We start from the raw sequence: 24,076 nt of genomic DNA, 5'->3' as shown, positions 1-24,076 counted from the left end.
ATGGATTCTAGGAGGTTTTCATTGCTTGTTGTTACCATATAATATGGTACGGTAATAGCGGTTACCATATCTTGTTCAAGAATATTCAGTGTATTTATACAGTGCGCAGAGACAAATATATATTATTTATGAGAGGAAAAGAATACCCAGATATTTAGTGTTTATTGTCAAAACTCTCCATCATCATACTTACCTGGGGTTAATGATGTTTTTGATTGGTTATTAAGACTGTCTTACTGTCTTGCTGGTTTTCACTGTGTTGTGAATGTGATTGTTTTCCTTGCACTACACCTAGGAATAAGATTAATTGATGTTCTTAATTACATGCTACCATCACTGCTATCATCACTGCAGGAATTGGGTATGTGTAGTCTAGAGCAGGGGGGTCAAATTCAATGAGGGTCGCAACAGGGTTGTGCTTGACCTCGGGGTGTGTGGCCTGGGGGTGTGTGACCAGCTGGACATCACTCGTGTTGGGGGCGCCTGTGGTGGTTCAAGCGCTCCATTTTCAGCTGTGATGGCCTCCTGCAACCCTCTGCCAGTGAAAACGGAGTTCAACCAAGGGTTGCAGGAGGCTGTCGCAGCATAAAACAGAGCTCAGGAGCCCGTTTTCACTGGCAGAAGCACCGCAGGCCGGTCCTTCGCTATTTCCAGAGCAACCCCATAGGCCAGATCTAAGTACCCTGTGGGCTGGATCCGACCCCCGGGCCTTGAGTTTGACACCCCTGGGCTAGAGAAAAGAAGAAGTAGTGGTGACATGAGAGCAGTCTTCCAATATCTCAGGGGCTGCCCCAAAGAAGAGGGGCTCAACTTATTCTCCAAAGCACCTGTGGGCAGGACAAGAAGCAGCAGATGGAAACTCATCAAGGACAGGAGCAACTTGGAATTAAGAAGAAACTTCCTAATAGTGAGGAGAATTAACCAGTGGAACAGAAGTTGCCTTCAGAAGTTGCTTCTGTTTCATCCCTGGAGGTTTTAAAAAAAGACTGGGCAGACACTTGTCTGAAATGGTATTGGGTCTCCTGCTGTTGCAGGGGGCTGGACTAAAAGACCTCCAAGGTCCCTTCCAGCTCTATTATGGTTGATTGATTGATTGATTGATTGATTGCTCCATCCATCACTCTCCACTATCAGAATTTAGGGCTTCCCGTGACACAGCCTTCCTTGCTAGCCATCTAAGGCAGGGGTCTCAAACTCAAGGTCCATGGGCCAGATCCTGCCTGTGATTGTGGTTAGATCTGGTCAGTGGAGCTGCCCTGGAAACAGTGAAGGACCGTCCCCCAGTGCCTTGGCCCTGGCCCAGGCTGGCCAAGTGCTGATATAAAACTTGGTGACGGCCATCCGGACTGGAACGCGGTCAGCCTTAGATCCACGGGGCCTCCCTGGAGCCAGCAAGGGGCTGCTCCCACCCTACCCCCTGGGCTCGTGCTGGAGACAATGGATCCACCCACCTACCTGGTCCACCACAGGCGCACCCAAAGTGAGCAATGTCGAGCTGGCCACACTCACCCAGTTGGCTGTGACCATCTGGCCACACCCATCCCAGCCCCCCTGAGGTCAACCACAACCCTGATGCGGCTCTCAAAGAAATTGAGTTTGACACCCCTGTTCTGAGGTGATCCCCAGGGTGCCAGTGGAAGACTGACTGCTTCCTCTCCCCAACAGGATTACCACAAAATCATCAAGAACCCGATGGACATGGGCACCATCAAGAAGCGCCTGGAGCACAACTACTACTGGAGCGCCAGTGAATGCATGCAGGATTTCAACACCATGTTTACCAATTGTTACATTTACAACAAGGTAAAGGATCTAGTCTGCTCTTTTCTGGGGGAGGCTCATGGCATTTACAGGCTATGCTCAGAAGGTTGTTTGGCCACTACCAAGAGGGGGTGTTGGCTCTGAATTTCTCCCTCGGGCCCAAAACCTCTGAGGCCAAATGGCCTCTGTCCCCAAAAGTTAGCAATGAACGTGTGGACATTTGCATTTCAGTTTGGCTTTGGCCCTGTGTGTTACTTTCCATTTCCTTCTTTTCCCATGCCTTTTTCTCTGCCAGCCAACGGATGATATTGTCCTCATGGCACAAGCCTTGGAAAAGATCTTCCTGCAGAAAGTGGCCCAGATGCCTCAGGAGGAAGTGGAGCTGCTGCCCCCCGTGCCTAAAGGCAAAGCTCGGAAGATGGCAGCTGGGACCCCCAACTCAGGTCAGAGATAAAGGCTGTGCATGCAGGCCTGATTGCCATAACAATGGTGTTCGTGGAAAGGGACTAGGTGGCGAAGCAGAGAAACATTTCTGAGGATTTTATTTTATTTGTTTATTATTACATTTATTTGCTGTCTATCTCGTAGTTCAACACGGAGGACACGGCCCCTGAAGGCCAAGAGAGATTGTCAGATGATCTCACTTCTCCTGCCTTGGGATCTCGGCTGGTGCCAAACCTAGTCAAACCAAGGGGTGCACACACATACACACATACGTGCACACATACGATGTTGGCCAGGTCTCGGTAATGCATGCTACATTGGAATCTTGCTTGTCCCCTTCCCTTTAGACATGGTATAGCTTTGATTTAGCAGAAAAAATTGCAACTATACCCCAAGCTAGTAAGAAGTGGGTTGGATAGCACAGGGGTGAAATGGAGACATTCATGCATGGTTGCTCCTCAAACTGGAGAGGGCATTGAGAGGAGAGCATCAGATTTAGTCCGGAGGGCCAAGTCTGTCTCCCCACCCCCACCCCCACCCGCTCTATATTTTCATTATGGTTTGGATGGAGAGGTGAAAGGAAAGCCCATCTTTTACAGGCAATACAGAATTGGGCTACACAGCTTGCTTGCTTGCTTATTTGTTGATTTGTTTGTTTGTTTAATACCCTTGATGACAGAAATAAAATACAAACTAGTCTCGACCAGTTTGTTTCTGTAATTGATCCGAGTAACAAAATGAAATGTAACAGGGAATAGTGGAAAGTCCCTCACTTAAGAAACAAAAGTCAAATTCTCAGGGCCAGGATGGGAATAGTCTGTTAAAGGGAAACTGTCTTGGAGGACTGTTGGTTTTCCACCACAGCTCCAAGGCCTCATTCCTGGGTCTCTAAATGGCTCCATAATCTTTCTTATACTGTTTCCGAAGAGCTGCTGGGGGTGGGCGAGGACACGGCAAGGCGATGGCCGCAGCATTAGTGCAGGAGAGAAGCCGCATACTGCTAAGACCCTCCTTAAGCGAGCGGCCGCCCATCCCGCGCATGCCTTTGCTGCGCTTTGGGGGGAGAGAGGGGGAGATGAGTGGGGGAGAGAGATATAGAAAATAGTTTTGTGGTTGGGTAGGCGTGGCTAGGTGGTCATGTGACTGGGTGGGAGTGAGTGACATCGAGTTGGCCACGCCCACCCAGGTTTTGTGGCTCCCAGTGTTTTTTTTCTGTAGGAAACGGGTCCAAGTGGCTCTTTGAGTATTTAAGGTTGCCGACCCCTCGTCTAGGGTCTTTCCTCCGATGGCATTCAGTCAGAAGGTCCAGCAGCTTTTTTCTAGAATTCATTGCAGGCTCTTTTGCTGTGGCCATACAGCATAGTGTGACACGCCACTGTTGCATCACCAACCAATTCTTGTTTTTGTCTGCAGTCAGAGCAACTTCAATGCCAATTCATACTTCTAAGGTTCATTGTGACTCTTTCGTTCATGATTAAACCTTAATTTCACATGTGCACTTTCCCTACCTCCATAAGATCAACCATCTTCATTCACCTCTGTTATCCTTCCCTTCCCTTTCTCTTTGTTTACAGGCACATAGCATAGCTAGTTTTCTCTGCCCCCCTCCCAATTAATGTTCTTTACTATTTTTTCATTTATGCTCCATACTTCATGTTTATCATAGTGGTGCAGTGGCCTAGAGGTGGAGCCCTCGCCTCTCAATCAGGAGGCTGTGAGTTCAATCCTAGGTAGCGGCAGATATTTATGTCTCTGGGCCCACTGAGTAAATATCTGCTGCGAACTCTGCATTGGCGATAGGAAGGGCATCCGGCCAATAAACACTCAGCCTCCATTCAGTTGCCCAGACTCCACCCCTACAGGATTGGGGAGCGGGGGAGAGAATTCCCATGCCATCAATTCCATAGCAAAGGAAAAGCCGGCCTTCCTCTTGACAGCCTTGCTTTCCTTCCGGCAGGGACCCAGCACCCAGCAGCCACAGCCGTCTCCTCCGCATCGCCTCCGGCGCCCTTCCAGAACGTCCCTCCGTCGGTATCTCAGACGCCTGTAATTGCCGTCACGCCTGTGCCAACCATCACTGCAAACGTCACCCCCATCACTGCCCCCCCTGTGACGCCCGTGCTGCCTCCCCCGCCTCCTGCCGCCCCAATCATGGCAGTCGTTCCCCCAACACCGCCCATCGTCAAGGTAATGGGGGCCTCCCTTCTCTGCGCAGGCGCTTCTCCTCCAGGGCAGGGGTGGGGCTGGGGCGCTGCCCCCGCTGCCCCTTCCTTGCAGAGGTTGGTCTGTTTCTGGTCTCAGGCCAGAGAGATGCTGCCATCTGTCTGGCCCCCCTAAGTTCCTCCTAACCCACCACCTTGGGGGCTCCTTCTCCACCTGCCCCCTCCTTATGGGCTGTGCTTGAATTTCAGAAAAAGGGGGTGAAGCGGAAAGCGGATACCACCACGCCCACCACGTCGGCCATCACCGCCAGCCGGAGCGAATCCCCCCCGCAGTTGTTGGACTCAAAGCAGGCCAAAGTGGTGGCTCGGCGGGAGAGTGGTGGCCGGCCCATCAAACCGCCAAAGAAGGACCTGGAAGATGGGGAGGTGCCCCAGCACGCGGGCAAGAAGGGCAAGCTCTCGGAGCACCTCAAGTACTGCGACAGCATCCTGAAGGAGATGCTGTCCAAGAAGCACGCAGCCTACGCCTGGCCCTTCTACAAGCCAGTGGATGCCGAAGCCCTGGAGCTGCACGACTACCACGACATCATCAAGCACCCCATGGACCTCAGCACCGTCAAAGTAGGTCGCCTTTGCCCCCTCTGGCTGCCCCTCCTTCCCCCTGCTTGACCCACAGGTGGAATCTGGCCCAACAGGGATTCCCCCTTCCTACCTGCGGTAGGTGGTGCTGCTGGAGCCTTGGTCCCTGTCCACAAGATTAGCTGGATACAGGTAGTCCTCAACTTATGATCACAGTTGGGACTGGAAACTCTGTCACTAAGTGAGACAGTCCTTAAGTATGTCCAATTTTACAACCTTTTTGCCTTGGCTGTTAAGCAAATGATTGTTAAGTAAATCCGCAACCATTACACAAGTCTGGTTTCCCCCACTGGCATTTCTGGTTGGAAGTCAGTCACATGATTCCAGGTTGCTTGCAACCATTGTAAGTACTTGTTAGGTGCCAACAGCCCAAATTGGGGCGCCGTGACTTCAGGGATTTTAGGATGGTTGGAGGTGCAAGGAGCTGGTGAGTCGCTTTTTTCAGTGCTGTCGTAACTTTGAAGAGTCATTAGACAAATGGTTACAGGGGGAGAACCTCCTGGCCTCCCCAGAGCTGCCTTCTCCCGGTCTATTCCTCTCCCGGAGCTGAGAACCTGCACAAGCGCTCCCCAATCCCATGCTTGTTCTAAACTCAGACAAACCAGGCAGCAGAACACCAAGTTCCCTCTTGGCCCCTCTGGGTTGAATGGGCCCTACCTTCCTTGGGGGGGAGGGGCAGCCCCAGAGAACTCCAGGGCCACAAGGACATGATCAGTAGGTAGGAGTGGCTGGGCAAAGGCCAAGAAGAGGGAAGGAAGCCCACTTTGACCTGCCAGGCCTGAGGCCAGTGCTGCCCTCAGTGGGGCTCCTCTCTGCCCCACCTTCCTCCAGGACGAGGGCCAGGAGGGCGTGGCGGTGGGGCTGCCCTGCCCTGGCAGCTTGGGGGGAAAAGCTCCAGTTGGGCCCAACTCACTCATATGGCAAAATGGAACAACAAAAAACAAGGTTGCATAAGTAAAGTGGAAAAGAATTTAAAGCAAGGGAGAGCACCAGCAGCAGCTCATAAGAGCCTGAATGGCCTGTCCAAGTTTTCAGACCCTTCCCAAAAGGCCAGTAAGATTGGGCCCACCCTCCTGTCTGGGAAACGACCTTCCAGAGGGTCTGTGCTGTGGCAGAGAAAGCTCTTCTCCGGGGTCCCGCCTGATGGAACACCTCTGGGGCTGATGGGATGGGGAGACGTAAGCCGCCCCTCAGATCACCTGGGGCTTTGGAGGTCATGCCCAGCATCCTGCATTGAATCTGGAAGCAAACTGGCAACCAACGTAGTTTGCGGAACAGAAGGGTAGCGTGTGCTGATCTCAGGGTGCACGTAAATGTCCTCACCGCCCCATTTTGCACCAGCTGTTTCCCGGATGCTTTTCAAGGGCAGCCCCACATACAGTAATCCCTCTGGAGGAACCAACCAGGGCGCAGGTAGCAGAGATGAGCCTTTCGTGGCTCTTGTCCCAAAGGACTTCCAAAGGCAACCCCATGTTACTTCCGCTCTTCTGCCCACAGGGAAGGCAGAACGTGCCCCCTCCCCTATGCCTTGCCCTTGAGGGGCTCAGCTGGCACCCACACGTCCACCCACAAGGAAGGTTGCCTTGGAAGCTCTGCGTGAAACGCCCAGGGGCCTGATCCATTGCCATTCTGAGCTTTGGGCTGGGGGTCTGGGATTGCCTTGGGAGGTGAGGCTGCTGAGTGGTGCCCTCCATGCCTTGACAGTTTGCTCCAGGCCTCTTTCAGGATGAGTCCTCTTCTCTCCAGAGGGAGACCTCCCCGGCTGAATTCTGTGCTCTATACGTCTCAGTACTTGAATGATTGTTCAGACTTTGCCCTGCCCCCCCTCCCCCCCGCCTTCCAGCTGCTCTGTCGGGGGCTTCTCAAGGGGCTTTAAGGATAGGAAGGTGGTCAGGTGACCAGCAGGGCTTCAGGGGCCTTTTCCTGCCCACTGCTTTCATTTGAAGCCAGTCCTGGAGTGGCCTAGGTCTTCTGTCTCTACTGGGGGTTTTCCCCTCCTCGCCCCTTCCCTTCTAATCCTGTCCCCTTTCTGGGCTCCTCTGCAGAAAAAAATGGACAGCCGGGAGTATCAGGACGCCCAGGGCTTCGCAGCGGACATCCGGCTAATGTTCTCCAATTGTTACAAGTACAACCCCCCTGACCACGAGGTGGTGGCCATGGCTAGGAAGCTGCAGGTAAGGGGGCTCCCTGCCAGGACGAGAAAAAAGAGCGTCCTCCCTCACCAGCAGTGGGTCTGTGGGGCCAATGAAGGGCTTGGGTGGTACAATTTGGTCAGTTCTGCCGCTGTTTGCAAGGAGGCCACCTCCTCCTTGGCTTTGAGTCTCCCTTTCTCTCCTGCTGCATGAGGGTTGCCCCCGAAATTCCCTGCTTGAGTCCAGACTCTGGGACTGGTGCCTCCAGGCCTCCCGGGGCCTCTCCCAGCTACGGCCGACTCTTGCTCCCTGCAGCCTCCATCCCAGAGGCTCACAACAAGGCTTGTTGCTATGTTGTACAACATCACAAAATATTCACAATGCCTGACAGGCAGTTCTCACAGCGGAGACTGACTGCTCTTTCCCTCCACCTTGGAGTAAATCATGACCGGGGCTGGTCTTAAGGGTGAAAAGTTTTAACCGCTTCCTCTTTCATGGCCATTTGCTTGAGGAAAGCATCCCTGGAGTTGATGCCTCATCTTGGACCTCCCCCTCCAGCCCCTCAGGAGTTTCTGTCAGGCTCTCCTGAACCTGAGCGTGTTACCCATAAAATGTGTGGATTCTGCCGGTTCAAATCTCCAAAAAGTTCCCCTCAAAAAATGAGATCTGTAAATAGCATATGTGTTTTATGCAGAGTTGGATATTCGTGTACGGTGGTACACATTTGCATGTAGATTGCTTATAATTTATGCTGCTATATTTGTTCCGCTTGTCCATTCGGTCAGAGCTGCCTTTGCTGTTCAAGGGAGTGACCTTTAATCCGGGCAGGCTGTCTTCCTCAGCCCTCTGCCTCCTTCACGACCTTGGAGTCAAGGGAAGGGGGCCACTTGGCTGGCTGCCCTCCGTTTTCCCATTGCAGAAGGCAGGACATTCCTTCCCCTTGATAGGTGAAGGACACCTGCCTTTTCTAGAGAGGGCCATAGGAGGCCTCGGGCAGCTGGCCCAAACTTGGCACCTGCCCCAGGTGGATTGGGGCTGCATCTCCCGGGGGCTCTCTCACTTCCAAGGCTAGATGGCAGTTCTAATGGGGGGTCACAGCATTTGAAGAGCCCCGAGCTGCCCTTTGGCGTCCTTCTCCAGTCAGCTCTGTGGAAAAGCAGTGGGGCGGGGGTGGGGGTGCCTCTTTTGGGGCAGCTGCCTGCTGTGAGGGCACCTTTGCCCTCCTCTCCAAACCCGCCTGTTCCCACAGGACGTCTTTGAGATGCGATTTGCCAAGATGCCGGACGAGCCCGCCGACCCCCCACCTCCCCCTCTGCCCACCGCCCCCGTGGTCAGCAAAAGCACGGAGAGCAGCCACAGCAGCGAGGGGAGCTCCTCGGACTCGGATAGCTCGGACTCGGAAGAGGAGCGGGCCACGCGGCTGGCAGAGCTGCAGGAGCAGGTGGGTGGCAGCCAGCCTTCGGAGCGGTTCAGGGCTTGGCCGCTCGCGAAGGGCCACGTCTGGTCCCTGAGGCCGCTGGCCGTGCGGGAAGCCTCGACGGGGGCCTTGTAGAGATGCTCATTCTGGCCCACTGAAGGTCCTCTTGACTGGTCAGAAAGACCCACTTTCTTTATAAACCACCTGGTCGCTAAGAAGGACGTTGAGACAGTCGGAAAAGGCAGGGCCAAAAATTTGAAGATAGGCAAATGAGGCCACAGCACCCCCCAGAGGTCTGCCGGGTGCCTTGGGGGTTGTGCAAAATAACTCCTATGCCTGCTCTGTGACCGGTAGTAGAAAAGGAACCACCCTCCTTTTTCATACGTCGGTCGCAGCAGTGAGGACTAGAAACTTGGCACTTGAAACCAAAGACCCAAAGTGTCCCAGGCTTCCCCAAGAACCAGACTGTGGTTCTGTGGATATCCCTCCCCTCCCCCCCGACTCCGGGTGCGGTGTGGACACCCGATTTGCTTCCCTGCCTGTCTTCTTGTTCACACAGGACTGTTCCCGATCATTGAGGCAGTGCTACAAGGTCATTGACTCCCGAGACTGGAATGGATGGAATGTATTTGTTTATTTTTTTTCCCCCTTTTTTCCCCCTTTTATAAAGTACTTTCCCCTTTTCTGTATTGTGTGCAGATACGTAAAGTTCATAAGGCCTTTTCAGAAATGCTTCATCCCAGCAGTCAGTCAGTGCCTTGAGGCCCAGGAGAGCTCGGTGGGGAGATGGAAGGCAGGTGGAGGGCAGCTCCATGCCTGAACTTGGGGGGGAGCCTCTTCTCTTCCTGCTCTGCCAGCTGCTCCTTGTAGAATCGCACCTGGATCCCCTGTAGGGCGGGGGGGGGGCAGCTGTGCTGTGAATCGGAAGCGCCCCCATGGGATGGGCCAGGTGTGGGCTCTGTAAAAGGTGGCAGACTGGGAAAGCCTCTCATGGGCAGAGAAGCAAGTGGGCTGCTCCAGGCAGGTGGGGCTGGTCTTGCCCCGCAGGAGAGAGCTCCTTCGAGCGAACAATCGCAGGGCCTTCTGGGAAGAGCTCACGATGGCAAACCCTCCCCAGTTGCAGCCTTCCTCCGGGTGGTGGTAGCTGGGATTGGCCCTGCCAGTCCCATCACCCCTCGTGGGTGAATGCTGTTTTTGCCCCTTAAGGTTGCACCAGATTTTCTGAGAATTTGCTTTAGATTTCAGTGAACAAGTGTCTAGTCCTCATGAATATGGGGAATAAACTTAGTGATGTTTCTCTCCTCGGTGCCTCAGAATTGCCTTGTCTTTGTCTGAACATATGCACAGGGGTGTCAAACTCGGTTTCATTGAGGGCTGCATCAGGGTTGTGTTCGACCTTGGGGGGCTGGAGTGGGCGTGGTCAGCCCAACATCACTTGTGTCAGGGGCACCTGTGGTGGCCAAGTGCTGAGGCAGGACTTCCCTCAGACCCTCCCTCAGTCTCGTTATAACCCTTCCTTCCTTCCTTCCTTCCTTCCTTCCTTCCTTCCTTCCTTCCTTCCTTCCTTCCTTCTCCTCTTTCTTTCTTTGTCCTTCCTTCTCTCTTCCCATCTTTTTCTTTGTCTTCCCTCTTTCCCTTCCTCCTTTCCTGTCCCTTCTTGCATGCTCAAATACAAAAGAGGAAACATTTCTCCTTTTGTTTTGTTTTCAGTTTGTTTTGATAGCCCTCTGTGCAGCCCCCATCCCACCCCCTGGCCCTGTTTTTGGCTGCGACTGCCTTTTGCAACCCTCTGCCAGAGAAAAGGAACTGGGGGGGGGGGTGCCGCACACAGCCCCCCCCCCAAGCTACGTTTTTGCTGTCAGAGGGCTGCAGGAGGCTCTCACCGTCAAAAACGGGGCCAGGGAGGGCCATGTGCGGCCCCCCAAGATCTTCTTTTCACTGGCAGAGGCATCACAGGCCCATCCTTTGCTGTTTCCAGGTGGCCCCGAGGGCCAGATCTAAGCACAGCCCGTGGGCCTTGAGTTTGATATGCAGTATATACCCCTGGTAGCAGCACCTGTTTTATTTTTCAATTTCTGTTCCATCCAGACTTTAGAATTGGGCTGAATTCAAAGCAAAGCAAAGCAAAGGAATAGACTCTAGAAGGGACGGTGCCTGCCAATTTTGTGGCTGGATTTTTATTGGGAGTTTGAGGCGGGGAGTGCTGAAGAGCTCTTGCTGGGGGACCCTGGGGGGAAAGGGAACCAGAAGGGCAGAAGCCCCAAGAGGGCCGGTTCTCCTGGGGGTTTGCAAGTATCGTGGCATCTGCCCGTAGCCCGGTCAGGTAGACCAAAGCTGCCGGTGAGTATCGCTGCTGAATGAGGATTTGAACCTGGGTCCTTTTAATCACAGATGCCTTGGCTGTGGCCATCTCCGGTTCCACTAGCCTGATGCCCCTTTATGGCTCTGAAAGTGCACAGGAGCCAAGAGAGGAGAAGATCCTCTGCCCCAGACGGTGGGATCGGTGGGCCTGCACACTCTTGAAAGGCCAGATCCATCGCCCCAGGCGGGGGCCTCTCCCTCCCTGTGACCCCTGCCTTCCCCCTTCCTCTCTGGGTAGGAGGAGGAGGAGGAGGCTCGTCTCTCCCGCCTGGCCTTCTGCTTCTTGCCAGCTGTGAAGTGGGCATCTCCTGGGGAGGCACCTCCCTCTGCCAGGGGTGGGAGGGGCCTGCCTCTGTGTGCTGCAGGCGTCCTGGGCCGGCCATGGCCGGAGGATCCTTTTTCAGCTAGATTGGATTCTAATTCGCTTAAATTTATTTCGTTATGATTTGATTTGTATGGCCGCCCATCTCATCTAAGTGACTCTGGGCGTCTCGTGATAGTTAAAAAACAGCAAATCAAGTCAAAAACAATGTACAAACTATCAATAACCACTTGAAAATAAATGAAAGGAAGCAAGCTTTTCCCATGGCCCAGCCTGCCTCTTGGCTCACATCCTGTGTGGTTAGTCCAAGTCAGGTTAAAAAATGCGCCATTGTAGCGTTCACCTCCCATGCAATGCTCCAGCAAGTAAGCCACGCTGTGGCCCAGCGGGAAAGCCTTATTCATGCAGCAGGTTAAGGGAGCGGCTTGTGCCAGGCCCTGGCAGCCTGGTCTGGGGATGGGGTGAGGCACCGGGCCTGGCAGCCTAGAGAGCTGGGAGCTGCTGGCCCCATGAACATTTCACGGCACTGAGCTGGCTGGCCTGCCGAAGACCAAGGGCAGTGTGTGTGTGGGGGGGGGGGGAATGGGAACAGCTGCTGCCCTCCCCATCCTCTTGCCAAGCGCCAGACTTTGCTGGGGTTGAGTGGGTCCGAGGGCTGAGCTTCTCTCCTTCGCTTCTCTCTCAGCTAAAGGCCGTCCACGAGCAGCTGGCTGCCCTCTCACAAGCACCGGTGAACAAGCCAAAGAAGAAGAAGGAGAAGAAAGAAAAAGAGAAGAAAAAGAAGGAGAAAGAGAAGGAGAAAGAGAAGCACAAGGCAAAAGCCGAGGAGGAGAAGAAAGCCAAGGTGGTCCCGCCAACAAAAGCCCCCCAGCAGAAGAAAGCCCCTGCCAAGAAGGCCAACAGCACGGTTCCCGTTAACAGGTAGGGGCTCCAGGACGGGGATGAAGTTGGTTGGGGCAAGGCTCGAGTGGTAGGTGGGCAAGGGAGGAGGACCCACCCAAAGAAGTTACACAGCTGGCCAACACAAAGCGGAAAGGGACATTGGAAAAGGGGTGCCAGAAGGACAGTAGCATTTCTGGCAAGGCTGCCCAGGGGCCAGCAGGGTGAAGAAGGCGAGAGGGGCCCATGGGAGCAGGGTACCTCTCTCTGGACCCCCGGCAGTGGGCTCCCTGCTGAGAGTCTGCCCACCCTCTCAGGCCGCCGGGGAGGCTCCAAAGGAGCCTTGCCCGGTGAGCTCGGAGCTGCAGGTCCTGACCGCTCCCCTTCCGCCCACAGGCAGCCGAAGAAGGCCGGGAAGCAGGCCTCGGCGACCTACGACTCAGAGGAGGAGGAAGAGGGCCTCCCCATGACCTACGATGAGAAGCGCCAGCTCAGCCTGGACATCAACCGACTGCCGGGGGAGAAGCTGGGCCGGGTGGTGCACATCATCCAGTCGCGAGAGCCCTCCCTCAGGGACTCCAATCCCGACGAGATCGAGATCGATTTTGAAACCTTGAAGCCCACCACGTTGCGAGAACTTGAGAGATACGTCAAGTCTTGCTTGCAGAAAAAGCAGCGGAAGCCATTTTGTAAGTGGGATCCCTTGCGCCGTAGAACCGGTGGGGCTCTTAAGGCTGGAGCGCCAGAGAAGAAGCTCCCGGGGGTTAAGGAAAGGAATGAAATGCAGGTTTATGCGGCAATTTCGGTTGGACGAGGGGGAAAATCAAAACAGCCCCCCCCCCCCTTTATAGTTTTCCTAGCCATGAAACAGTTCATCTATTTATGAGTTATGAGGGCCGATCTGTCCATCGGCAGAGAGCTTGGACAGCATCAGTGTTGGTGTGGAAGGGATGCCAGCAAAAGGAAAAACGAGCCAGGGGAAAATTATAGCCATGAACTCCACTGCCCAGGCTCCTAATTTTGGGGGGGGGGGGGCTGCAGGAGCTTGAAGAGTCCATTCTGAACTCTTCCCCCACCTCCAACTCACCCGTATACACCCCCAGTCTGCTTGGGGCTGTGAAAACCCATCTGCTCTTGAGAACAGGCTGCTCTCTCTGCTCTTGTCCTCTCAGCTGGTCTCGGCATTCAGATGGCCCTTCTGTCTCAGCAACCAGCCTCAGGCACCCAAACCTTTGGAACCTTCCCAGGGTTTCCTATCTGCTGAGGGGGCTTTGGACCCTTTCCCGGCCCAGGTGGGGGAGTGCTCTGTGAGGGCAGATGGCGCTGGGGGAGGGTGGGAGGTGATTTACTTTTAACTGCCATTTCCCTCTTGCCTGTTGCGCCTCTTCGGCGGAGAGCACGTGTGCTTTGCTGCCGCCTGGCTGATGGGAAGAGTCTTGAGAAGAAGGCAAAGGCAGCCCTCCGGTCACCGGCTGGAAGGGGAAATCTTCCTGATTTCAGCTGCCCTAGAGACTCGCCGTTCTGATTTCCTTTCTGTGTTGCGTGTCCTTCTAGCCTTCTCAGGTAGACCATGAGCAGCTGAGCTGATTCTGCTTTATTGTAAGGCTGCATTAACAGAGCAGCCTTGAAAGTCTGAAAGTGCAAGTTACCTGCTGTCTCCGTTTACGTCCTGATAATTTAGGGAGGGTCCTTTCTAAACTTCATTCTCTGACCACAGGGCTCCCCCTCCTTCTCTGATTGTTTCCTAGGCACCAACTCCCCCCCAGGTCATTCCCTCATAACATGATAGTCAGGTTGCTGCTTCTCCCATGATTAAATTACAGATAAACGCCAATTTACTAGATGCAACTGAGCCTTAATCTTTTTCTGAAGGTCGTCCTTAAGAAGACTATGAAAGCTCCAGCTTGGGCCTGGGGGAATTCAGCAGGAGTCCTTAAAGAAATATTCCTTGTGGCGGAACCGTAGAGATTTGGCAGGACGTTTGAGAGCCTGAAAGGTTAGCCGCAGGAGAGTGAAGAGAACCATGGTTCTTTGTGTCCATGGCCTGCAGTGCTTGTGGGCTGGTGGTGTCCCTGTTTTTGCAGCAAGGGCCTTGCTTGGGAGAGAGGCCGAGGAGCCCAGAGGATCCTAATTGGGAACTGGCCTGAGAAGAAAGTGTAAAGATTTCAGATTTAAAGGAGGAAAGTGCTATAGCGGGAACTTCAGACGTCTTTCCCATCCCCCCACCCCCAATGGATTATAGACTGCCAGCAGGAGGACGGCTGCATCTGCCAAGGACTAAACTATGCCTGTTGGAATGGGGGATGAAGACACTAATGTGAGAAACTCCGAGGAGGCAGAAGATGGATGGGTTGGTAGGACCAGGTTTTTGAAGCCCCTCTGTGAAAGCTCAGGAAGTGCAGGGGCTTCCTGAGAGATCCCCACTTGCATATTGGTTCAGAAGGGGAGGCACTGAGGAGACCAGGCCCATCTCAACCCCTTCGGGCCTGTCCCCATGCCTTCATCCACCTCACCTCACAGGTTGTTGCGGAGGGAGCATTCTGGGCCCTGCCTTCAGCCCCAGAAGGTGGGATAGAAATCTAGAAAGGAGCAAATGAACTCAAATAGTCCTCGATTTATGACTGCAATTGAGCCCAGCATTTCTGTTGCTAAGGAAGACAATTGTTGAGTTTTGCCCCATTTTATGACCTTTTTTGCCACAGTTGTTAAACAATTGACTGCAATCATTAAGCAAATCTGGCTCCCCCATTGATGTGTTTGTCAGAAGGTTGCAAAAGGAGATCACATGACCCTGAGACAATGCGGCCGTCATAAATATGAGTCCAAGTGTCTGAATTTTGATCACGTGACTGTGGGGATGCTGCAACGGTCATAAGCGTGAAAAGCAGTCACAAGACTAAACCATATGAAGGAACGGTTGCAGGATTTGGCCAGTCTAGAGAAATGAAGAATTAGGGGTGACATGATAGCAGTGTTCCTGTATTTGAGGGGCTGCCACAAAGAAGAGGGGGGTCAACCTATTCTCCAAAGCACCAGAAGCCATGGATGGAAGCTCATCGAAGAGAGAAGCAACCTGGATTTAAGGAGAAATTTCCTGACAGTGAGGCCAATTAGCCAGTGGAACAGCTTGCCTCTAGAAGCTGTAGGTGCTTCATCACTGGAGGCTTTAAGAAGAGGCTGGACAGTCTCTGGAGGCTGGCATAGGTTCTCCTGCTTGAGCAGGGGGCTGGACCAAAATACCTCCAAGGCCCCTTCCAGCTCTATTCTATGATTCTATGATTGTAACTTTGAACAGTCACTAGAACAAATGGTTGTAATTTGAGGACTCCCTATAAAGATGAGACGGTGGAAAGTGAGCCTGAATTCATAGTATCGGAAGGGAAACATCATTGCTCAACAGGGACCTGTTGGGATGAGCAGAGTAAATGATACTCAACATAAATAATAAAGGACTCGTAATTCGGCAGTAGCAGCTGAAGATACCTTTGCTTGATAGGAGCAGGAGAGAAAGAGTCCCACTGGGTGAGCAAAATAGGCCCCCCTCAGAAATCCAGCCTGGGCAAGCTGTTGAAACTATTTGGATTAAAGTAAACAGGAGCAGACAAAAGCCAGATGCCTACCCTGCCTATCCAATTAAGGTGGCCTTGGAAGGTCCTGCTAAAGTCCATCCACGGAAGACGGGCTGCATCTATTTCTCCATCATCCTGAATTAACAGGGTGCTTCACAGTTTCCTATAATCACATCAACCAATCCTGAGGCTGGCATCACCCTCTTGCACCTGGTTGCGGCAGACGTAGAAGGCTACCGACACATCCATCTGCTAGGCATCTATCTACTTGCTCTGACATCCCCTAAATTCCACTGAAGATGTTTACCTACCCTGGTAATGAAACATTCGGGTCTGGACCCACAAACGAACCTCCACTCTCATCTGCTTGCTCTCTAAGGACAGACAGGAGTTCCCAGGAGTTCATTTCCACTGCTGGTGGGGCTTGGACAGCATTCTGGGTCTCCAAATGCAGTCATCAAGATCTCAATGTCCGCTTAGATTTGCCCCAAATCCAGTGACTGCTAGCTTCCTTAAATTCAAGGGAGAGGACCTTCCTGTGGCCATTCACCCACCCACCCATCCCTCATGTTGGCCTTTCTGAGATTTAACTACCTGGGTGGCCAGTTCCGAAAGCTGCTCCCCTCTTTGACCTGCTGTTGAGCTAGAGTGCTCAGGGGTATCCCGAGGGTCCCGTGGTAGAAAGGTGGAGCTGAGCCATGGTTCCCTGAACCAGGGCTTGAAATGGTCCTTCAAAGGTTGGGTGTCCAGATGAGAGCGTCTGGAAGTCCTCTCCTGCAATCCTAGCCCTGCCAGTGCCAGCGCCTGGAGCCAAGGGGGTGCGTGGCTTAAGGGTGCTGGACACTCAAAAGAATGCCAACATGGCATAGATGTCCTGGAGTGGTCAGACAAGCACTCGCTGTTCTTTCCTCTCTCAACACACCCCACTCAGCCACACCAGGGCCCTCTTGGGAAGTGGAGGCTCAGCTGGACTGAGACGTCAGACTTTCAAGATAGGACCCGGGGCCTCGGCCTATCTTCTCCTCACCCCAGGAGATGGTTTCAGCCACAGCAAAGTGACGGCAGGGCCTGCTTGGTCTCCTCTTGGACGAGGCACGAGTTCAGAAGTTTGGGGCAAGGTCCAGAGGAAGAGTGTGCCAGGGCACTCAAAAGGAGAGACAAGAGGGAAGCAGAGCGCTGGACATCTGCACACAGGCGTCCATACCTAAGGCTGAAATGACCACAAGCATTCCTGGTCAGTTATCAGCAAATCAGTTAGTAACCGTGAAGGAGACCCCCGGTGCTGTTGACTTCCTCTCTGCTAAGCGTGTGGAGGAAGTTTTAAAGTGTGTACGACAATCAACAGGAATATTGGTTGTCATACATACTTTATTTCCTTTACACATCACTGTTCTGTTATCATGCTCGGCAACCAACTGTCAACTCTGGGTTTGTCCAACATACTCTGTAATTCAACCCATGGTGTTTTGGCATTCCCTTTCTCTACATCCACGAACCCTGTGTGCATGGAGGCTGGGGGGCAAGGAAGGCGGGCGGTTGGAGAAGGAGAGAGGAGGGAGCAGCTGCCATATCGGATGTTAGGAAAATTTCTTTCCAGGAGGGGCCAATCATGAGGGAAGGGGGGCTTCCCTTTTTTACTGGCTGGGTTCCGGGTGTGTTTGTGTGTGTCTCAAATTTGTATTCCTTCTTGGAGGGGGTGTCCTGCAGGCCTCTGCCCCTCCCATTAGCTCCTGTGGAAGGAGAGTGGATCTGGTTCCAACCCTTCCTGATTTCCTTCTGGCTGCTCAGGCTGGGCCCCTGAAAGGCCCCCGGAAGGCCTGCCCATCCTCTCCACTGCGGAGCCTAAAGGAGCTTCTACAGCTCGGTGAACCCCACCTTGCCCTGCTCAATACAATCCTGGGCCCCAGAGCTGGGCCCCCGCCCTTTATGGTATTGTTCCCCCACTCACGAGCCCGCCTGTCTCCCTCGTGGCCCTGACCTGGTCACAGGGAGCAGCTCCCCAGCCCTGGCCGATTGGACCACTGTCCAGAATCATCCTCAGTCCAACGCCTGCAAGGGGTGAGCCTTTCATTTGATGCAGCCCAACGGGCCATACTGGTTCTTGCCTCCTGAGAAGTTGGGATCCCGACTCTTCTCCCCCCCCCCATCTGAGCCCTTCCGCTTTTCTGCCCACAGCCGCAAGTGGGAAGAAGCAGGCAGCCAAGTCCAAGGAGGAGATGGCTCAGGAAAAGAAGAAAGAGCTGGAGAAGCGCCTGCAGGACGTGAGTGGGCAGCTGAGCAACAACAAGAAGCCGGCCAGGAAAGGTGAGCAGAGGCTGCCTCCCTCCTTCACCTCTGCCCCAGCACCAGGGGAGGCGAGGCTGCGGCCCCCAGGCCCCTTCCCAGGAGGGCCCGTACTGGGCACTGTGGAGCACGGCTTTCCTGCTGGCTTCCACGAGAGGCAGAAGGGCCCCAGGCAGCTTGTTTCCTGCTGCTAGAGGTTTTCTTCATGAACCAGTGTTTTATTCATTTGTTAGGCTTTCATTCCACCCATCCCTGGACCCAGCAGTGCCCACCAAGCCCAGAGTTCCTTGGCTCGACCTGCCTGCCTCAGGGTGTCTCTAAAGAGGGCAAAGCAGCCCTCCCGTGGCCAGCCCCGCTAGGCAATCTTGGCTGCCTGGCGGTGCCCAAAAGAGCCGCGTAGCCTGGGAGTTGGCACCAGAAGCGCCAGGATGCTTCCCTTGGCATGGGGGCAGAGAGGTCAAAGAGGACCGCAAGCAGGCCAGTGTTGAGGGCAGCAGAGGCACCCAGCCCTTCCATCTACCTACCTTTCACAGTCGAGGTGGGGTTGGGGAGACAGAGGGTCCCACCTGAGGGGTCCCCAGGGAGCGGCTCGGGGCCAGCAGGGCGGGGGCAAAGACGCAAGGATCATCAGCCAGGGGTTGTGTCCTTCTGACATTCTGAACGGATGTTTTGGGGCAGAATCCGGTCCCTCTCCTCCTCCTCCAGTCGGAAATATTTGGTCGCCTTCCTTCCTGTGGCTGCCGCCCCCACGGTCCATCTCCCAATTCCCTCTCAACCTTGCATCCCCGTCTCCTCCACCGTCTTCCCCGGCTCTCACATGGCAGCCGCATCCTGGTTGTTCCGCTCGGCCTCTCAGTGGACCTACAAGCTACACTGCGGAGACACCCCCCCCCCCATCCTAGCACATTGTGTTAGCCATTGGGCAGGACTGGTTTCACCTGCCATTTGGGTGTAACTGATTCATCTGTCGGTGGAGGGGGGTGGAGGAAAACTTGAGTTTCAAAAATGTTTTAAATCATCAAGTTGCCTCAAAATTGGGCTCATGACTTGCAACTGCAGCTCCTGAGTTTCCCAACCCTGGGATCTCTTAGTGGTCTCCCATCTGAGTACTGAGCCAGCCTTTTCAATTATCAACCAGAACCCCCCTCCCATCCCCCAAGGCCCGATTCCCAGGCTGCTTTCTGCAGGGGCTTTGAGCTGAAGCAGGGAAGACCCCCGCCCTAGGGGCGTTTGCTGCCCAAAGGAAGACAGAGGGACGGATGTCTCAGGGTCCAGTCTGTCAGGCCGGAGACCCAGGAGGGGAGGGGATGGCAGGGCAGGAAGGCTGGAGAGGGAGCTGCCCCGCCAAAGCTGGGGGCAAGCAGCCGAGGCTCAGCTGACCACTTGCCTCTGCTCCTTTTCTTGCTAGAAAAATCGGGCTCCTCAGCACCGTCCGGCGGTCCGTCTCACCTGAGCAGCAGCAGCAGCTCCGAGTCGGGGAGCACCAGCTCCAGTGGCTCCAGTTCCGACAGCAGCGACTCAGAATGACCAGGGGGGACTCTTGGCCTGCCCGGACTGGAATCTCTGTCCCCTCGCTTTATTTTTCTAACGGTTCCTCTCTTCCATCATGACCAAGTTTCCACTCTTTTGCAGCCGTTTTGAAGGACTCAGTGTTACAGAAACGATCCCTTCTCAGAAGAGTTTCCTTCTGCTTTTATTAGGTCAAACGCCTGACTAGACTTGGTGGCAAAATTATTTGCATCACTTGAAGTCTCTAAACCCTTTTTTTAACCCAAGATGCTGAAATACTGAAGGAGAACTCAACAGAGACTCTACTGCCCCCTCCCGCTGTGGCTGAAGCCCAGACGGAGAGTGACTCTGCCCTTCCTGAGGGGCTCCTTTGGCCAGGCCAGGGGGCCTCTCCTCTCTGAAGGCGACCGGGGAGGGAGTGGGGGCAACCTTGGTGAATGGTACTGCAATGGGAGGAGGCCAGAGCTCCAAGGCTGGCCGGCCGGCGTGAATCTTCTAATCATCTGCTGGTCTGCCGACCACCCCCCCCAAGCCTGGCAGCAGCCCCCCCCTTCTCCATTGAGATGAAGATCCTAATCTTTTTTTATAGATAAGAGGGAAAAAGCTCATGTACTGTGGATTGTTTTTTAAAGCGTACCTTTTTAGATATTTCTTTTACCTTTTTTTAATCAATATATAGATTCATGCTCTGGTTGCAAAAACTTCTTCAGAGGTGGCTGCCCTGTTGAGGGTGCTGGGTGCGACCTGGGCCCAGCAAGGGGTTGCCCAGCCACCCTTGGCAAGGCCTCGTGCAGGATGGCATCGCCCATCACCCCTTGGGGGGTAGGAAGGCCTGGCTCCTTGGCCTTTGGGCAGAGGGAGCCTGTTAAGCATTGCTCGGGGTCTCCCAGCAGCCAGTGGGACCTGGGCTTCCATTCTGATCCTGGCATTGGGCAGCTTCTGTGAGAGCGAAGGGGCTGCCAGATCCATGGCAAGGCGACCCCAGACAGCAGGCAGCCCTGAGGCGGTGCCCCGGCTGAACTACAGTCCAGGCTTCCCCCTTGCCAGGAGAACATGTGTGTCGTGTGAGTGCAGGTTTCCAAATAATCAAAACTTTTACCTCAAGGTATGGTGGGAGAATATGCTTTGGGGAAGGGGAGGGTGGGCAAGCGATTTTTTTGTAAGGTTCATCCATTTTTTAGAAGCTTTTTTTTTTTTCTCCAGCCTGCCCTGGAGACCTGCACTTTGCCCACGACGCACCCGGAATTGAGTTATCCTTTTTTCATGTACATAGAAATACTTTATTTATTAACTCCAGTGGTCACTTAAAAAATGTATCCTGCGTTTTGAAGAGCAGCAGACAAAATGTAGGTTTGTGTTGTTTTTAAAACTAAGCTCTGAAAAAGAAATTTGGGAATCCTTTTAATTTAAATGTATTTTGACTTTTTAACCAACAGGTGCTATGGACCTTTGATAGTTTCCTGTTCTGGTGCTTATTCCTTGTACGTGGATTCAGTTTGGGGGAATGGGATTGTTTGGGATTCTTTGGGTTTCTTTTTGTATAGACTTTGGACTTACAGGTATTGGTAACTTCCAGATAAAGCATGTTTTATTTGTATATTCCTAGTCTTCTCCCATGTCCGTCTTTTTCTCTGTATCTTGTTTTAAAGTAGAACAGTTTGGAAAAAAATAAAGCAACAAAGACCCATTTAAGAGCAGATGCCACTTCTGTACTTGACACCATAACAGGCCTGGGAGCAGAAGTGTGTGCCGAGTTATTCTTTATTGACTGATGCAATTTAAAAGGAAACAAACTGAACATTGTCCGGTGCACCTTTAAAATTTGTTTCTTCTGGGTCCTCACTGGCATCACATTTGGGGCATCAGAATGAATGTGAAAGGGCCAGACTGACCACTGTTCACCCAAGGTAAAATACGCACGAAGAACAGCTGCTCAGGTTGGCCAAAGAAAGCTGCTTCCCAGAACTGGAGGGATTCAAACTTGGTTCTCCCATCAGATGCGCAGAGCTGTAGAGTTCAGAGGCCGTTTCCCCGAGCATCATAACTCTCTGCGCCAGGGTCAAGGATGCATCCGGGAAGCCCAGTACATGGAAATGGCCCTCAAAGGGGCTCATGGACAGCCCAGCCAACCACGTTACCTGGAACAGAGTTTGGCCTCCTGGTGCCACTTTTTTTTTTTTTAAATTTGATTTATATGCCGCCCTTCTCCGGAGACTCAGGGCGGCTTACAATGCGTTAAGCTTGCCTTCATTCTTGGGATAGACAGCTCCAGGTCAAGTGTCTCCTTTTCTCTGCAAGCCTCTCCCAGCTGGTTGATACAAGCACAGCAGGTAGCTAAGCCCAGCTGGCTTCTTTGTCCCGTGCCTGCGAAGGCCTGAGCTAGGCAAAAGTCTGCTAGAGATTTGGACCAGCAGCAATCCAGGGCTTGGACAACGCAGCAAGTTACGGCCAAAGCCAAGAATGCGGAGATGTTGCTACTTGGAGGAATCCTGGCAGGCCTTGGGGTGAACAGGCCCCCAACCTCCTGCCAGATTTCAGCAAGTGGGTTCTGCCCATACCCTCCAATTGTCCACCCCCCCAGCAGAGAAGCCAGCCCAGCCTTCAAGAAGCACAAGGGGGAGGGGGCCACAGTGCAACACCCACACCAGCAGCCAAGAGGGCAGGCTTCCCTCAGAGCCTGCGGGAGTCAACGCCATGCTGGACCCCAGAAAGAAGCTGGGGGAGGCGGCTCTGGAGTACCTCCAACCAGTGGAGGAAGCCGGAGGAGGCATGGAATCTGAATGTCCCCCAAGAAGAACCCCCCCCAACTTGCCCTGGGATCAAAACAAACTTCAGGCCATGGCTTTGTAGTCGAGGACTGGGTCCAGTGGTCCAAGAGGAAACTCCTGTGTGAGTTCAGCCTTCCCCAACTCTGAGCTCGCAGGAAGGGGGGCTAAATTTCCATCTCTGCCTCACCCAATCTGGGTGGATTACAATTCCCATCAGTCTCAGCCAGCACATTAGGGATATAGGAAAGGGCCTCTAGGGAATGGGGAAGGGTGGTCTCTTCCTGCCTGTGCCCCAGCCTCCTTTTCTCCCCCCTCCCGCCCAATTTTCTGGAAAGCTCTTCGCTTGGCAACTAGGGGAGGAACCTGAGCCCCCGCCCCACTGGGCTCCCCTCCTTCCTTCCAGCAGCCGGCCTGCCCTCAGGTCACCCAAGCCTTGGTCCATCGGGAGAGCAGACCCCGCCCCCTCTAAAGACTGCAAGAGGCAGGTCAGGAGGAACTGCCGGCCACTTGAAGCAGGGGCCAAAGGCATGAAGAGTCTTCCAGACGACTGCCTGCCAGGGGCTTCCTTGGGGCCAGGGACGGGACCTTTCCCGCCTGAGCGCTAAGCCGAGGCTGCAGGGGCCGCGTTCCGGGCAGGCGGCTCAGTCACATGAGGGCGCAGAAGCGGGACTGGCCGGTGTCGCGGGCGCCCTCCAGCTTGCTCCGGTCCCGCACCAGGATGGCCTGGTTGCCGTACTGCGCGTACCAGGCGCTGCGGCTGCGGCTCAGGTAGGTGGCGGGCGGGCGGGTCTCCAGCTGCCGCTGCTGCTGCTGCCAGATGAGCAGCGAGGCGTCCCGGTAGCGCAGGCGGCCGTAAGCCTCGGACAGCGCCTTCTCGGCCAGCGGCGGCCGCGCCGACATCGCCCTCGGCTCCCCTGGGCGCCGGGCCCGCCTGGAAGGAAGGAAGGAAGGAAGGAAGGAAGGAAAGGGGGAAGAGGGGAGCCGGTGGCGGAGCGTCCCGGAGCGCAGACCCGCAGCGCCTCCCCCTGCGGCCCAGCGAGCATCGGGCAGCTCTCCTCCCCCGGGCCCGCCCGCCCGCCCGCCCTACCTGGGCTCCGGCAAGCTGCGGCCGGCGGGCGATCGGCGCGGCTCCCGGAGAGGCTCTCCACGCCGGCCGCCGGGGCTGCCCCCCGCCCTCCTCCGGCGTCGGCGCGTCTCCTCGCTACGCGGGGCGGAGAGGGCCGTCCCGGGCGGAGCTCCGGCCGTTGCCGCCCCCGCCTCGCCGCTGGGCAGCGCGCGGGAGGGGAGGAGGGTCTGGCCGGCTCTGCGCCCCGCCTCGGCTCCGCGGGCGGCTTGCGAAGGCGGCGCTTTAGTCTCGAAAGCAAAATGGGAAATGATCAATGGGACCACAGGAATTATGCAACCAAGGCGGCTAAGGATCCGAGGAAGGAGCTCCAAGGATGTTCCTAAATGTTTGGCATAAATACGGATTTGAAATGCCTTCTGTGGAATAGAAATGGAATGCTCTTCAAAAAAAAAGAAGAAAATCATTTCGCTATTTGAAAAAAAATTGAAAGCATGTAATTTGTAAGAAATGCATATTAGAAAAAAGGACAAAAATACTTGCCTTATTAAAAAAAAAACAGGTGAAGAGTTTATTTCAGTAGGAACCAAAACGAGAAAATAACCAACTTCGTTGTATAGTATATGATGTACAATGACAATAATATACTAAATGGAGCTCTTTAGTTGGGAACATCAGTGAAGATGGAGCTTTTCAATGCACAATGAGGCATCCTGCCAGAAAAGTCTACACAAAATGGGTGTTAGGTTCGGGAGGCTTTCCTTTAT

The 24,076-nt window shown here is 54.1% G+C and overlaps 2 protein-coding genes across 6 annotated transcripts in view; one reads left to right on the top strand and one right to left on the bottom strand.

Moving 5' to 3' along the window:
• The window catches only part of BRD3 (bromodomain containing 3), a 31,536-nt gene extending 10,371 nt beyond the window's left edge, over positions 1 to 21,165 (top strand). For 3 of the 5 annotated variants that reach the window (XM_087879706.1, XM_060691705.2, XM_087879707.1), the window contains exons 3-13: positions 1,666 to 1,803; positions 2,057 to 2,204; positions 4,163 to 4,392; positions 4,617 to 4,988; positions 7,052 to 7,180; positions 8,388 to 8,579; positions 9,115 to 9,180; positions 11,924 to 12,159; positions 12,514 to 12,806; positions 17,862 to 17,990; positions 19,378 to 21,165. In XM_087879706.1, coding sequence (XP_087735832.1) covers positions 1,666 to 1,803; positions 2,057 to 2,204; positions 4,163 to 4,392; positions 4,617 to 4,988; positions 7,052 to 7,180; positions 8,388 to 8,579; positions 9,115 to 9,180; positions 11,924 to 12,159; positions 12,514 to 12,806; positions 17,862 to 17,990; positions 19,378 to 19,496 — 2,052 coding nt within the window. In that variant the 3' untranslated portion in view covers positions 19,497 to 21,165. The remainder of the gene's footprint in view (positions 1 to 1,665; positions 1,804 to 2,056; positions 2,205 to 4,162; positions 4,393 to 4,616; positions 4,989 to 7,051; positions 7,181 to 8,387; positions 8,580 to 9,114; positions 9,181 to 11,923; positions 12,160 to 12,513; positions 12,807 to 17,861; positions 17,991 to 19,377) is intronic. The other 2 variants (XM_087879709.1, XM_087879708.1) reach the window with 1 other exon arrangement.
• A 56-nt stretch (positions 21,166 to 21,221) lies between these two features.
• On the bottom strand, positions 21,222 to 23,555 carry BRD3OS (BRD3 opposite strand). The gene is made up of 2 exons (XM_034427186.2): positions 23,334 to 23,555; positions 21,222 to 23,177 (listed from the first exon to the last, which is right to left on the bottom strand). Exon 2 carries the CDS (start codon positions 23,144 to 23,146, stop codon positions 22,892 to 22,894), a length of 255 nt encoding a protein of 84 aa, XP_034283077.1. The 5' UTR covers positions 23,147 to 23,177; positions 23,334 to 23,555; the 3' UTR covers positions 21,222 to 22,891.
• Between the last annotated feature and the right edge of the window lie 521 nt (positions 23,556 to 24,076).

Source organism: Pantherophis guttatus, chromosome 16 (assembly GCF_059756535.1).
Source record: "Pantherophis guttatus breed Tessera chromosome 16, ASM5975653v1, whole genome shotgun sequence".
NCBI classification, from domain to species: domain Eukaryota; kingdom Metazoa; phylum Chordata; class Lepidosauria; order Squamata; family Colubridae; genus Pantherophis; species Pantherophis guttatus.
This window is presented reverse-complemented; position numbering and strand designations above follow the sequence as displayed.